Source organism: Loxodonta africana, chromosome 3, assembly GCF_030014295.1.
Source record: "Loxodonta africana isolate mLoxAfr1 chromosome 3, mLoxAfr1.hap2, whole genome shotgun sequence".
NCBI lineage: Eukaryota > Metazoa > Chordata > Mammalia > Proboscidea > Elephantidae > Loxodonta > Loxodonta africana.
Window position 1 is genome coordinate 83,606,646 of NC_087344.1, and position 14,751 is coordinate 83,621,396.

General features: G+C 44.9%; 1 protein-coding gene across 1 annotated transcript; it reads left to right on the forward strand.

Annotated features, from left to right (window-relative positions):
- Positions 1-54: 54 nt before the first annotated feature.
- LURAP1 (leucine rich adaptor protein 1) lies at positions 55-12,583 on the forward strand. Its single transcript, XM_003415577.4, has 2 exons — positions 55-252; positions 6,984-12,583. Exons 1-2 carry the CDS (start codon positions 55-57, stop codon positions 7,503-7,505), a joined length of 720 nt encoding a protein of 239 aa, XP_003415625.1. The 3' UTR covers positions 7,506-12,583.
- Positions 12,584-14,751: the final 2,168 nt, after the last annotated feature.

The window sequence follows — 14,751 nt, forward strand, 5'->3', positions numbered from 1 at the left end:
TTGGGAACAAGACCCCGGCGTCCGGTCTCCAGCACTGCTCAGGCTTGGGTCCGGATGGAGGGGGCCGCGGAGTCCCAGACGCCTGACCTGCGAGACGTGGAGGGCAAGGTGGGCAGGAAGACCCCTGAAGGGCTGCTACGCGGGCTGCGAGGCGAATGGGAGCCAGGGACCCCTGGCGCCCTGCTGCTCCCGGGGGCAGCTAGCACGGGCCATGGCCTGGGGGACAAGATCATGGCGCTGAGGATAGAGCTGGTGAGTGTCGGCTCCACGGGCCAGGGGGTCGGAGTGTCCTGTGTAGGGCCGGAAAGGACTGATTGATGTCCCCAGAGTTGGGCTGGAGAGGAGCGAGTTAAAACCCCTCACCTACCCCTCAGGACCCCACCCAAGTCTTTTCACAAACCCTGAGGCAGAGGTGGATTGATCTCCATTAATTGCCCCCGCAAGGGTAAGTGGGGTGTTAATGGGTCCTGAGGACTTGGGGTGGGAGGCACAGACTCTAGGAAGTTATCCTGTCAAATAAATGGGAGTGGGAAAATGAAGTCTGAGAAGCTACTGAGAACCTAAAAAACAAAAACCCACTGTCACAGTGACTCATAGTGACTCTAGGACAGAGTAGAACTGACCGATAGAGTTTCCAAAGAGCGCCTGGTGGATTCGAACTGCGGACCTCTTGGTTTACGGCCGTAGCACTTAACCACTACCCACCAGGGTTTCCACTGAGAACCTACGAGAGCACAAATCCACACAGGGACCACCTGTTTCCACCCCAGCCCCCTTTATAGGACATCCAGTTTTTTTTCTCCCTCTCCAAACTGGGAGCTTCTTGAGGACTGGGAAGGGGTTTGGTTCATCTGAGGCTCCAGTATTGAGGACAGGATTCAGCACCGAAGAGATCTGGGTGAGGGCATATCTGCTGAAAACTGCCTGGACCAGGAGCACTAAAAACATTCTCCCTCCCTTTGCCCAATGTCCCCACTTCCCCCTTTCCCGCTTGAAATATTTGAAAGTTCCTAGAACCATGACAGACACAGAGTAGGAGCACCATCAGTGTCTGTTCCCTCACCTCTGACTCAGTCTCCTACCCCAAGGTACACTGGATACTTGGATCCCATCTGTGTCTCCCTGGGGAGAAGATGAGGAAACAGGCACCCTCCCTCATCCCTGGTGCTGCTGCTCTAGATTCAGAGCCAAAAGGGCAGCTACCCGCTTCCCCCCACTCCTCACAGACTCCCCAGGGTCCTGGTTCCTGAGCAGGTGGTGATTTACACCTGCCATCACTTTGCAACTAGTTTTAGGGATCTGAGAAATTGCTGGCCAGTCCCTGGCCCAGAACCAGGAGCCCACAGTGAGTGTGTCAGCTAAAAAGTCTTCCTGGAGCCCCACTGTGTGCCAGGCTGTGCTGTGAGGGATGGAGGGAGGAGATCACAGGGCTCCCAGACCAGTTAGGGTTCTTACCTCCTGAGAGGATAGGAGAGCCTTGTGGGCGGAGCAGTCAGGAAAGGCTCCCTGGGGGAAGGACTTGAATGCCAAGGGTGCACTTGGCCTTGAAGGTTGACTGTGCTAACCTGAGGCGCAGGGTGGCTGGGGGTTGGGGAGGGCTGGCTTTGCCTTATCCTACAAATAAAAGTTAACTTTCAGTGAGTGCATGTGCCAGGAATCATGCAATACTTTACGAGATATTATCTTAATCCCCACAGCATTCCTATTACATAAGCGATATTTTATGGATGAAGAATCTGAGGCACCGAGAGGTGAAATAACTGCCCAAGGTCATACAAAAAGTAAACAACAGAGCCAAGATTTGAACCCAGGTGGTCTGACTACACTTTACATCTTAACATTGAGACCTGCCTTGTGTCACACGCTTTAAACACATTGTCATTGAAGTGAGAAAGGTAGTCATCATTTTCCCTGTCACACAGCTATGGAAACTCTCTTGGAGATATTAAGCAGCTTGCCTGAGCTCAGGCAGGAAGTCAGCAGGGGAGCCATGCCTAATCACTCTTTTCTGCCTGTATTGGAGACTACTGTCCATGAACTTGAAAGGAGGTACATTTAACTTTTGATTTGTCTCTCTGTATTCTTAACTTTGCCTGGCCAGAGGCTGGAGGGAGGGAGTCTTCTGAGGGCCAGAACAGGGAGAGGCTCCTTATAGACACCCACAAATCCCTACCCCAATCCTTTCTCCCTCCTCAGGCCAGGGTGTCATTGATCCCTTCATGCACTCTGCCGTGACCACTGGCTTGGGCTCAGGGAGGACAAGGGGTGGGGCAGAGGGATTTCCCTTGGAGCCACTGGTGGCAGGACTGGTCCAAGTCCTGTAAGGACTGTCCTTCAACTGACCCCTTCCCAGCTGTCCTTACAGGGAGGAGCAGGCCTGCCTTTGAGGCCAAGGTCAGCTCTGCCTTTTCCCTCATGCCTCCCATCTCTATTCAAGGGTTGAGAGAACCAGCTGAAGTCTGGGTTATGTGGGAAGGAGAAACAATGGCAACATCCCCTTGGTCCTCCCACCCAAAGAACTGTTTCCAGGACAACCCACCCCCACAGAGCAGCTTGAGGAAAAGCTTTTAGGCCAGGAAGGTGAAGACATGGGTTTGAGATCTGGCTCTGCTCCTGAATTCTTTTGTGGTCTTGAGCAGGACCCTGTCTTTCTTCTTCCAGCCTCAGTTTTCTGCCTCTGGGAATAGGGGGTGGGATTTTGGAACTAGATACTCTCTAAAGGCCCTTCTAGTAACAATAATCTGAGAATCTCAGTCCACAACCAGGATGCTGGGAGTGGGATCTCCAGGCTTTTACCCTAGAGTCTGATTTGGATGGAGCAATGAGGTAGCCATACCCCGTTATCCCAGGGCTGAGTAGAGAGTCTAATGTGTACATGTTGAGGGGAGGGGGTAGGGTGATTCAGAGAAGAAACCTGAATCCCCCGTGGAAAAGAATCAAGTTGGGGTGGCCTCTGAGGCTGCACATCTTTTGAGCTGTTTATCCCCTTCTCTGTTTCTAAAGAGATGGTGTGAATGAGTATGTTTCTTTTTCTGGTAAGAAGGCCTTGTTTTCTTGTATCCTGGGGGAGTAATGCTGTCACAGTCGAGGAATCCCTGTGTCTGACCTGTGCAAACCTAGACTTAGCACCAAAAATGAATTGGGCAGGACTTGTCCTCAGGAAACTTACCCAGTCTGATTTCGAGAGTGAGAAAGACAGACTAATAACTCTAGTACAGGATGGTAAGTGCTATTGGAACCCAAGGAGGGCCTTCTGAAAGAGTGACATGATTGGGTTTTTGCTCTGGAAAGTCCACTTTGAATTGGAGGGGGGCACATGGTGTTTGCTCTAGTTGAAATATCTCTTGTTACTTCTTTGCCTAAGTCTTACTTAACCTCCAAGTCTCAGCTCATGTCCTTTATCCTAGGAAGCCTTATCTGACTTTGTCTGGCTGGGTTATGGACCTATATGTACCCATAGCCGTCTCTGCAGCCATTTTTTCCACTAGCAGTTGTCACATTGAATTTTGAGTGCCTTCTCCATTGTCTTATCTTACCCACTAGACTGTGAACTCTCTGAGGGCTAGAAATGGTGTCTTTTCTTCCTTCATTTAAAACGATGCCAGGCCTATAGGAAACCCTTAATAAATGTCTGTTTCATGACTGAATGGATTAATTCTATCTTGAAGAAGGGCAGGGAAGAGTTCCTAGAGGAGGTGGCATTCGAACTGGGCCTTGAAGAATGAATAAAGTCAATGGGAATTCCATCTCAAGACATCAGATTGAACACATGCATTTACCTCCATTCTCTCTTAAAACTTCACCAAAAAGCAAGTAAATGATTATGTTAAAAGGTGTAACACCATGATGACAAAGCAAAGAGAAGATGATAGGAACAAGATTTTGGAAGCTGAAAAGCAGTAGGAAGAGTGGTAACTAACGTAGTAAATCCACAAAGAGCTGAATCCCAAACCAGCAGTGGGGAAAGTTGAAAAGCAACCCATTTTTTACTACATAAACCCTCAAAGGTTTTAGGAATTGGAAGCACCAGGTATTTCTGGAACTGGGGGGAAGAGTGGGGCTGAAAATAAAGCAGTTGGTTGAAAGTCTGTTTAAGAATCATCTCTTCAGTTCCCGTCCCTAACTGTGTAACCAGGTGTCAGCAACTCCTGGATTGGGAGACACCAAGCACAGCTGAGAGTAAGGGGGATTAGATAAAAATGTACCAAATATAGAAAACACCCCTCCCCGCCTTCTCCCCTACTTTGCTCTCAGAATATTGGCAGCCTTGCTTATATTATACCCACCATAGTGGAGGGTGCAGGATTCTTCTCTGGGGAATATGATGAGCTCAAGAGAAAAAACAAAAGATACTGACCTCAGGCCTTAAATCAAACAGCCCAGCCCAATCACCCTGTAGTGAAGCTTACAGTTTCCGATCGGCTTTTTAGAGCCCATCTGTTAACACTTCAGAGAAAAAAAAAAAAAAAAAAATTTTTTTTTCCCTCTGAAGTGTTAACAGATGCTAAAGATTATAAGACATCTGATGAGAGCCTCTAACGTGAAGGATATAGACCTAAACAAACAGAATAAAGCAACTTGAATGACATGGAGATAATATAGGGAGCTGAGAACTTATAAAAATCATTAATCATGTCCTTAAAGAGGTAAGAGATGATATTGTAGCCCTGAATGAAAACGGGAAGCTATTAAAAAAAGGAAACATTCAGAGAACTAGAAATAACTCTTGAAATAAAAACATGAAAAAAAAATGAAAAACTCAGTAGAAGGACTGATCACGTTGAAAAAATCTTGCAGAATCTAGAGCAAATGTAGAAAAAGATGGAAGAGAAAAAAAAAAAAGGATCAGTCCAGGAGCCCCTTGATTCAAATAATAGGATTTCCAGAAAGAATAGAAAAACATTGGAGGAAAAATAATCATCAAATAATTAAAGAAAATCTTCCAGAACTGAAGGGCATGAGTTTCCAGATTAAAAGAGTCCGTCGAGTAGCCAACTAAATGGACGAAAATAGACCCACACCATGGCAAATTACTGTGAAGTTTTAGAACACTGGGAACAAAGAGAAGAACCTAAAAATTTCCGGAAGGAGAGGAAAAATAATCACATACAAAGGTTCGGGAATGAGAATGGCGTCAAACTTTAAAAAGTACAACACTGGAAATTAAAAGACAATGGAATGATATCTTAAATTTTGAGAAAAAAATTTATATTCAACCTAGAATTCCAAACCCAGCCAAAATATCAACTGTGTGAGGATAGAATAACGTTTGAAAACATGCAAGGACTTAACAAATTTATGTCCTATACAGACTTTCTCAGGAAGTTACTGGAGAAATAAATCAAGAAAGAGAAAGACATGAGATCCAGGAAACAGGATCCAGCTTAGGAGAGAGGCACAGTGAATCCCCAAGATGATGATGAAGGGAGGTCCCCAGAGGACAACTGTGCAGAGGGACACATGGGAGCAGATCAGAAGGCTACCAAAGAGATGTCTCTAAGAAGATGGAATAGACGACTTTGAATGGATGACTTCTAAAGCATTGAGAGGGAAATTTAGACAATTGAGTGAGAGTATGGGGGGGTTAGTTACTGATAAGTATGTAGCAAACTAAACAAACAAACAAACAAAAAAAAACCCTGAGGGAAACAAAAACTTACAAGCAAGAAAAGTAATCATAGTAATCGGGCTTAGCTGTAAATAGCATTCTCCAATACTAATAAACACTGAATAGCTTTATTGGATATATTGAGAGTATGGGAAAACGGGAAGAATATCTGTGTGGCAAGATAGTTGGGTTTGGGATAAAAGAGTTACACCTTTAACCTTCTGTAGTGTGGGAAGTTAATAGAAAACTTCTAAAGCTGAAAAATCAAGAAGTAGCAATATAAACATTTCATTTAGAGAGTAGGATGTAAATATTGAAAGAAACAGCTAAAAATTAAAATAGTTGTCTCTGGGAAGTGGGATTTAGGACTTCGATGGTGGAATGGTTACATTTCATAATAAACCTTGTAGAACTGTTTGCCTCTTTCATCTAGGTGCATCTATTACTTTTATTAAAATTAAAACAATTTAAAAAAATGATGTGTGGCAGGACCTTGGGCTCACAAGGAAATATACTAGAGGTGAAGCTAGAGAAATGGGCAAGAGCTGTATTTATGACAGGCTTTTAAATGCCAGCTACTAAAGTGTTTAGATTTTATTCTCTAAGAGCAGTACAAAGCCGGTAAAGCCTCTTAAGCAGGGAAGGGACAGGTTCAGACTTGTGCGTGGGGAAGGTAACTCAGTGAGTCTTAGTTTGTACAGGACCCTAGAGATTACGCAGTAAATAAAACTTACTCCCAGTACAGACAGGGAGACTTTCTGTCAAATGTAGTAGAGAGAACCCTGAGTCCCCACCCAGTGGTATTCTGACCCTCCTGAGTTCTGGCTAGCCCTTTTTTCCCTTAGCACCTGATACCAACACCCTGAAGTGGCTGGGGGCCCAGGTCAGCTCCCTCCCAGCTCTTGCCTCCTTTTGTCAGAGTCTACTGCCCAATTAACACCTGGCCCCAAATCAGGCTATGCTTTGGCTGTCTTACTGGTGAATCTGGACACCTGATTCAATAGTTAGTACTGTAAATATGAAGTTCAAAGCTCAGTGGGACCAGAGTTTAATACTTAACGTTTACTGAGACCTTACTCTAGCAGGCACTATGCTGAGTACTTAATAGACATCATCTCAAAACCTCATACCCACCCTGTGAGATGAGTGATTTAGTAAAGTGAGGCTCAAAGAAGTTAAAAAAGTTGCAGTCATACGTAGAGCTGGGATTTTAAACGCTAGTCACTGCTTCTAAAGCCCACACTCCAAACCATTCTATTTCCATGCTTCTTCGAAGTGAAGCATAGCTGGATGGGCCACAAGGTAGTGGCATCTGGAAATATTAGGGAAACCCATGGCCCAGAACCTAGGCTAACCCTTTCTCCCACTCCCCTAGGCTTACCTGCGAGCCATCGATGTGAAGATCCTGCAGCAGCTGGTGACCTTGAATGAGGGCATCGAAGCAGTACGCTGGCTGTTGGAGGAGCGTGGGACGTTGACCAGCCACTGCAGCAGCCTTACCAGCAGCCAATATAGCCTGACAGGTGGGAGCCCAGGCCGCTCCAGACGGGGCAGCTGGGACAGCCTACCAGACAATGGCTCCACTGACCGCCTGGACAGTGTCTCTGTTGGCAGCTTCCTGGACACTGTGGCCCCCAACGAGCTGGATGAACAGGCCCCCCCAGGGGCTCCCCGGCCAGAGATGGACTGGGCAAGGGTTATACCAGGTCGGGAGAGGGTCAGGACTGAGATGGACCTGACAGCCGCCAGACTAGAGGGATTGACAACTGGGTGGAAGTTCCCGGGGGAGGGACTCCAAGGCAGACTGCCTGAGCCACCAGAGGATGAGAGTGCCAAGCTGGGCTTTGAGGCCCACTGGTACTGGGGACAGTGCCAGGATGATGTGACCTTCTTGTAAATGTTTCCTTTGGCTTCTCTTATCTCTAGGTCCTGGTCTCCCTTAAAACTCTTTCTCAATCTGAGACTAGTAAGAGGCTGCATTGAAATCAGCACTCCATGGTTACCATGGAAACCTGGCCTCACCATCCCTTTGGTTCCTGGAGAGTCTCTCTGGCCTTTACCCCTCAATTATTGAGTCCCAACGATTACTTCCATAGAGATACTGAATCTAGAAGCTCGGCCTGTGGCTTCTGGTGTGATGGTATCCCCACCCACCCACTAGGTAAGGATTTGAGGGATTTAGGACCCCTAGGGGATCGCTGGTAAAGAGACAGGTGAGATTACCTCACCCAACGTCTAGGACCGTTGGCCCCATTCCTACTCAAGGGGGAGAATTGAGGAAAGACATGGACACTCAGGGCCAAACCTACATGGACTGGCTCTCCCAAAAGCCTTTGGAGTGAATAGAACCACCCTTCCTGTCTGTTGAGTGATGTCATTTCCTGCCAGGAGGAATTAACGCTTCCACTGTACCAGTCCTTGGTTGGTGATAGGTCAGTAAAGAGGTGTCTGAGCCCCTGCTGCTAAGTGATACTGTATCATTTATTGTCCATACCATTACTTTTTGTGAGTAGGAACACATTAGCCCTTCTGGCAGGAAATTTTCTTACTTTCTGTCAGATGTTTGTGCTTGTTTTTAGAAAGGTTCTTCTTGAACAGGGTGTTCTCCTTTTATCCTAGACGATTTCCTTCCCTCTGTAGCTGCTTCCCTGTCTTTGGTGCCAGTACGCCTATACCTGCGCTTTTAGGGAGGGAATTTGGCAGGGGCCTCTACCTACTGCTATTAAATAAAGTCCGTTAGGTCCACCCCTGCCACAGTTCCCTGTCTTACCCAAGCCCTGGATTTCCCCCATTCTTGTATTCTGGCTCCAAATCTGCCTGCCAGCAGGTTCAGCCTGCGGTTGCCACACCTTCTCAGTCAGTGTCCTCTTCGGACTTCAGGCTCTTTATATGCAGATGAGCCCCCAGCCATCTCTCCGCATTGCTGATGGGAGCCAGAGGGACGAAGAGGCTTGAGCTCTCAGGTCTGGTGGAGTATATTAGAATTTTGGGTGGGGAGAGGTGTTTTCCTCTCTGACCCTGTGATTCTCCTTTCCCCACCCTACCCCATGCCTTCCACCAGTTCTTCCTTCACAAGGATGCCTTTGGGAGGCTGGGACACAAGGAATCCCCTTGTCTGGGCAACAATGGGGGTGTGGCAGGGAAAGACAGAGGTTCTTTGGTCCCAGAGCCCACATCCTGGGAGGGGGGAGGGAGTGAGAGAAAGGCCTCTTTCCTCCCTTAGAAAGTAAGCCCTAGACTCCTGGGACCCGAGGAAGGGAGCAGGGGACTGGCTCTGGGCTTGGGTCCCAAGGCCCTAGTGAATTACACCAAAGAAGGAATTCAGGGAAGCTGCCAACTTGGGGCCCAGTAAGGGGACAAGCCCAGAGATGGAGGGTAGGGGACAAGGGCTATGGCTGATGTCAGAATGAATTCTTGAGAATTAACCCTCTGAAGTCCAGATAATTGCCCCATTTGGTGGTTCTTATTTTTCCTAGGCCCTGAACCTAAATTACTGGAAGGTAAAAAGGAGGGAAAAGGATGCCAGGTGGTCCTTCGTTATTCACTGTGCCTCCGGGGCTCTGAGATGGAGGAACCCAACCCAGGAGGAGTCTTCCCCAAATCCTGTAATAACTCCTGCAATTTCTCCACTTTTCATTCTATGCTGGGGAAGGGAAGGAAGCCTGGTCGATTATCTTCACCTCCCCAAAAGTCTTGTTTTACAAGCCCTACCCCAGAACTTACGGGGCAATACTTTCAGTTGTGGCCCTCCCCTAAAGACCCTGCCCCACTCCTCTCTTCTCAAAGTGTCCAATATTTCCGAAGTATATTCTCAGTCTCTGTTGCCCACCAGCCCTCTCCTTACCATACTCCTCCTGGTCCTGGGGCTCCTCAACTCTCCTTGGGCTGGGAATTTGAATACCCTGTTCCAATCCCTACTCAGTTGCCAATTCGCAGTGTTCCCGTCCACTTGGAAGCCTCAGTGTTTCTTTTTGAGGCTCACTTGTTTATTGGAGCCCTGAATTTGACTCAATGGCTAGGAGTTTGGGGCTTTTTTGTTGTTGTTTATTTAGTCTACAAACCTTTACGCTGAAGAAGATGCCCGCCCTCTTGTGGCCACTATGCACCATTGCCAGGGATAGTGTGTGCCATTGAGTTGATTCTGACTCAGCGACCCTATAGGACAGAGTAGAACTGCCCTATGGGGTTTCCTAGGCTGCAGTCTTTACAGAAGCAGATTGCAGTGCCCAGACAGGCCAGAAACTTGCTCAGGGTTATCTGTTATAAATCTGTGGTAATGCCCAGGTTAGAGAACCCAGATCTCCTGCCTGCCTGCCTGCCCACCCATGGCTCCATCCACTTAGCCAGACTTCCCCCCAAAACAGCACAAAGGGACTCAAACCAATTTTCTCACTTAATTGTTCAGGTTCTCATTCTCCCCTAGAGAGGTAGTTCAGTCTTCAGGTTCTGAGGAAAGAGCACTTTGGGCCTCAACTGGGTAAATGATACACAGACAGCGACAAGGAAGATCAACCCCGGACCAACCATTTTCCCTGGAAAGGGAGAGGCAGGCTAGTAGACCCAGACCTGGTGGGGGCAGAGCTCAGCATTTCCGTTCCCAAGGAGATCTGGAGGTTAGACTGGAGGCTGGGAGCTATGGGATTAGGAAATCCAGATGGGTCCACTGGAGTTGGGGAGCTCCACAGGTCAGGGGTGACAGTTCAATTGGATAGGCACCTGAGGGTGTTGAGCTGGAGAGGTGGGGTGACTGGGACTGTCTGGGAACTCTAGGTCGGTCTGGGTATCCTATCTTAACCCCTTAGACTCCATTTCAGTATCAGAGAAGCCCAGTGAACCTGAATCCTTGGTTCTTCTTACCTGCTTCTGGACTGGCTGGCTAGGGCTCAGCTCTCCTCTTGGCTTAGCCTTTCTCGAGTTAGAGGGAGGAGCTGTTTGAGAGCTAAAAGGAGAAGGTAGGAAAAGGGAGAGAGATGCAGAGAGAATGAGATGAAAAGGCTGTGTTGAAAGTATGATCAGAGGGAGCATCTTGCCCTTTCAAGGAGAGGATTTTGTCAGGGCTCAGGCTAAAGGCAGAGATGAGACTCGTCATGGCAGCTGCAGAAACTATACCGGGGAGGGTAAAGGGGTGATGCTGCCCAGGCTGGGTCCATCAAAAAAAAAACAACAAATGACCATGTGAGTGGGCAGGTGTAAGGGCCTGAATTTGGGATGGGGGTGGTGAGATTGGGCACTGGACCACCTGGGAGCTCAGTCGCAGTTTAGGTAAGAAATGCCGGTCGATTGTAGTGGAGTACAAACTCACTGTATGCATGGTGCCAGTGATGCCTGTTGAATGAATGAAGGAATGAATGCGTGTGTGTAAACCCACAAAGAGATGTGACATTAAAAAAAAGTAAATGAATCATTTACAAATTAAAATATCCTATTTAATTCTCCAGCCCTGTGGACAGTGTATGAACAGTGTTAACAATTGTTAACGATGCATTGTTTTTGAGATTCAGAGAGGTTAATTTGTTCAAGGTCACATAGGTAATAAATGATCTGAAATATGAACCTAGGTCAGTTTCACTGCCCAGGCTTACAGGAAACCTTTTCTGATTACGTATCCCCACCCCCGCCCCTACTCATACACCGAAGGTAGTATATTAATCTCCTATTGCTGCTATAAAAATTACCACAAACTTAGTGACTTAAAACAGCACAAATATGTTTTCTTACAGTTTGGAGGTCAAAAATCCAAAATAAATTTCATGGCTAAAATTAAATGCAGGCCTGCATTTCTTTGGAGGCTCTAGGTAGGAATCCATTCCCTTGCCTTTTCCAGTTTGTAGAAGCCACTTGCATTTCTTGGTTCATAGCCCCTTCCTCTATCTTCCAACCTGAAGTGTAGCATCTTCTCTCCTTTCTTTTTCTATTGCAGTAAAAATATACACAACAGAACATTCATCAGCTCAACAATTCTCTCCTGACTGCTGCTTCTATCTTTGTTTAACTCTATTTTATAAGGGCTTTTTTGATTACATTGAACCCTCTGGGATAATCCAAAATAACCCCCTATCTTGAGATCCTTAATTTAATCATGTCTGCAGTCCTTTTGCCATATAAGTTAATATATTTACAGGTTTTATTTTTATGGAGATGGACATCTTTGGGGAAGGGGAGACATTGTTTAGCCTACTATAGGCAGGGATGGAGGATTCACTCAGGCCCAGAATGAGCCTCTATGCTTGTCCAGCCCCTCTTAGCCTGGAGTGAAGGGTGCTACCAAGAGGGAGGTGGCCAGGTTCAGGCCCCATGCTTGTAAATGAGTGAGTGCTTCTTGCACTGTCAACCACCAGGGAGAGCCAAGGGTAAAGGTCAGATGTGGGAGAAATTCTTAGTTATTGCTAGGACCCCCTTCAGGCCTGGGCCCTTTCTGTGACCATGATAGGAGATTCCAAAAGGCTCTGTCCTCAATGCTCTCTCCTTTCTAGAAACATTCTGTGCTCCTGCTCCTAAGGCAAAGATGAGTACACTCAGCAACTAGCCTAGGCTGTTTCTGGAAAGGGTGGTAAACTCCTGACAGTTGCTACTAGATCTTTCTTGTTTTATTTTCTTCTTTTGATCTCTGATCCCTATTCTTATTCTTCTCCCTGACTGACATGGGTGTAGACTCTAATGGGTTTGGTATGTTTTTGGGTATGTATGTATCCTTGAAAAAATATATACTATATTGTTGTGGGTTTTATTTATGTACTTACATGTTTTAATAAATATAAATGGTATACTTTTACAGTAAGCTAACTTCTGTAATGAGTTGCCCCCATATTGCAGTGATTTAACACAATAAAGATTTATTTTTACTTACTCAACAATCCAGCATGTGTGTTCCTGGTTGACCAGCTCTCCTCTGCTGCCCACTTTGGGTCTCAGGCTCCTTCCTGTGGTGACAGCCTGATTCTTGCATCATAAAGTTCCCTGTCAGCCTTCCACCAAATTGTTTTACCATCCATTGATGACCATTTGCTGAAGTGGTTATTTCATTAGGAATCACAAAATGGTGATTTTCTAATGCTATCATTCCTTCATTTATTATGTAATTCTATGTAGAAAAACATTTTCACATCTTGTAGGACCATTTTGGCTACCCTGAAATAAAGAATGGCAGGATGAATGCTTAATTCTCCTCCTTATTTATGATTTTCAGAGTAGTAAGTTGGTGTTCTAGCAACTTCTAATGGTATTCAATGGTTTTGTTTTGTTTTACTCTCTTTTTTAAATTATTGTTATGAACTTGCAGTTTTTATATATTCAATGCCTTTTAATCATTTGCAGTGATATTTGTTCTCTATTATAAAAAATTTTAAACATACAAAAGTAGAGAAAATAATATAATGACTTTCCATGTACTAATCACTCAGTTTCAATAATTATCAACTTATGACTAATCTAGGCTTATTTATTTCCTTAGCGACTCTCCCCCGGCAGCCGAGATAATTTTGCAGCAAAACCAGGTAGCATACCAATTCATCTGTAAATATTTCAGTATGCATCTCTAAAAGATAAGGACTTTTTATTACCATTATTACATCTAAAAAATTAATAATACCTCAAAATAATCAAATATAGTTGGCATTCAAACGTTCTCAATTTTCTGATACACTTTTTAAAAAGTTGCGAGAATCAGGATCCAAATGTAGGTCCATGCACTGCAATAGTTGACAGACAGGGCTTTGCAGTCTCCTTTAATCTGTAGGTTCCCTCCAAACCCCACCTTTTTTTCTTGCAATTTTTTTGGTTAAAAAAAAAGTTATTTGACCTATAGAAATCGCCACAGTCTAGATTTTGATTATTTCATCTCATGATGGCATTTAACCTGTTCCTCTGGTTTTCTTGTGAATTGGTAGTTAGATTTAGAAACTTGATTAGATTCAGGTACAATGTATTTTGGCAAGAATATATCAAATGCGGTCTTGTGTACTTCCGTAAGGAGGCACCTCCATGTTTCATTGTCTCTTTTTTTGATGTGAGTAACCACCGATCCATTATTGTTTTTGATGTGGAAAGCAGAGCTTTTTCAAATTGGTTTCTGCATCCTTTCGTTGTTGACCTTGTTTTTGCTGTTGGTTTGTGACTTTGGAGAGACTCCATCTGTAACAGAGTAGAACTGCTCCATAGGGTTTTCTTGGCTGTAATCTTTATGGAAGCAGATCTCTAGGCTTATTTCTTCAAAAATGCTGCTGGGTGCATTCAAACCACTAACCTTTTACTTACCAGCTGAGTGGAAAATGTTTGGGTCACCCAGGGACCTTGGTCTCTACATCCTTTTGGCACAACCCCATCAGTCTTTGGGTGCTTCTCTTGTTTTCAGACACAAGATGTCCCAGGCTCATCAGGTACCTTTCCTGCCCTAGACCTTTGAACAGCCATTTCTCCAAAGAGCTTTCATTCATTCCAGTGAGTATTGGCATTTAAAGACTACATCTGGGGGCTAGGAGTGCTTATTGCTATTTGATTGGCATAGCTTCTAGGCCTTTTCAATGGTCAGAATCAGGAAATGAATATTTTTAGAAAGAGGGAAAAAATTTATGAGTACTCATGGATATTTCCAGTCTAAATTTAAAATTGTACAGTCTTATTTAAAAAAAATTTTACTTGAATCTTTTTTTGTATGCTGAAAACCTTAATTTCTACTCACATTAACATAATCCCTTATCTGCTTTATCATTACAATAGACATTCTTATTCAAATTTGACACTGCAGATACCATCTTATCTACCACCTGTCTATCAATGCTGTCTGTAGTGTTATTCATTGAACAGAAATGCTTAATTTTCTAAAACATGGTTGCATTTATTTTTTACAGTTTTTTGATAAAAGTTATGTATGTTGAAATACACATATCTTAGCTAGAATTTTAACAAATGGTTACACCCGCTTAAACAACACTTCTATATATAGAGCAAGTACCATCTCAGAAAGTTCCCTTGTGTCCCTTCCTAGTCAATTCCCCACATAATTTTTTCATCATAAATTAGTTTTGCCTGTTCTAAAACTCCATATATTGTAAAATTATATAGTATAAGTTCTGTGCAAGGTTTCTTTCACTCAGCATGTCTGTGAGATGCATCTGTGTTGTTGCCTATATAAATTTCATTTTGTT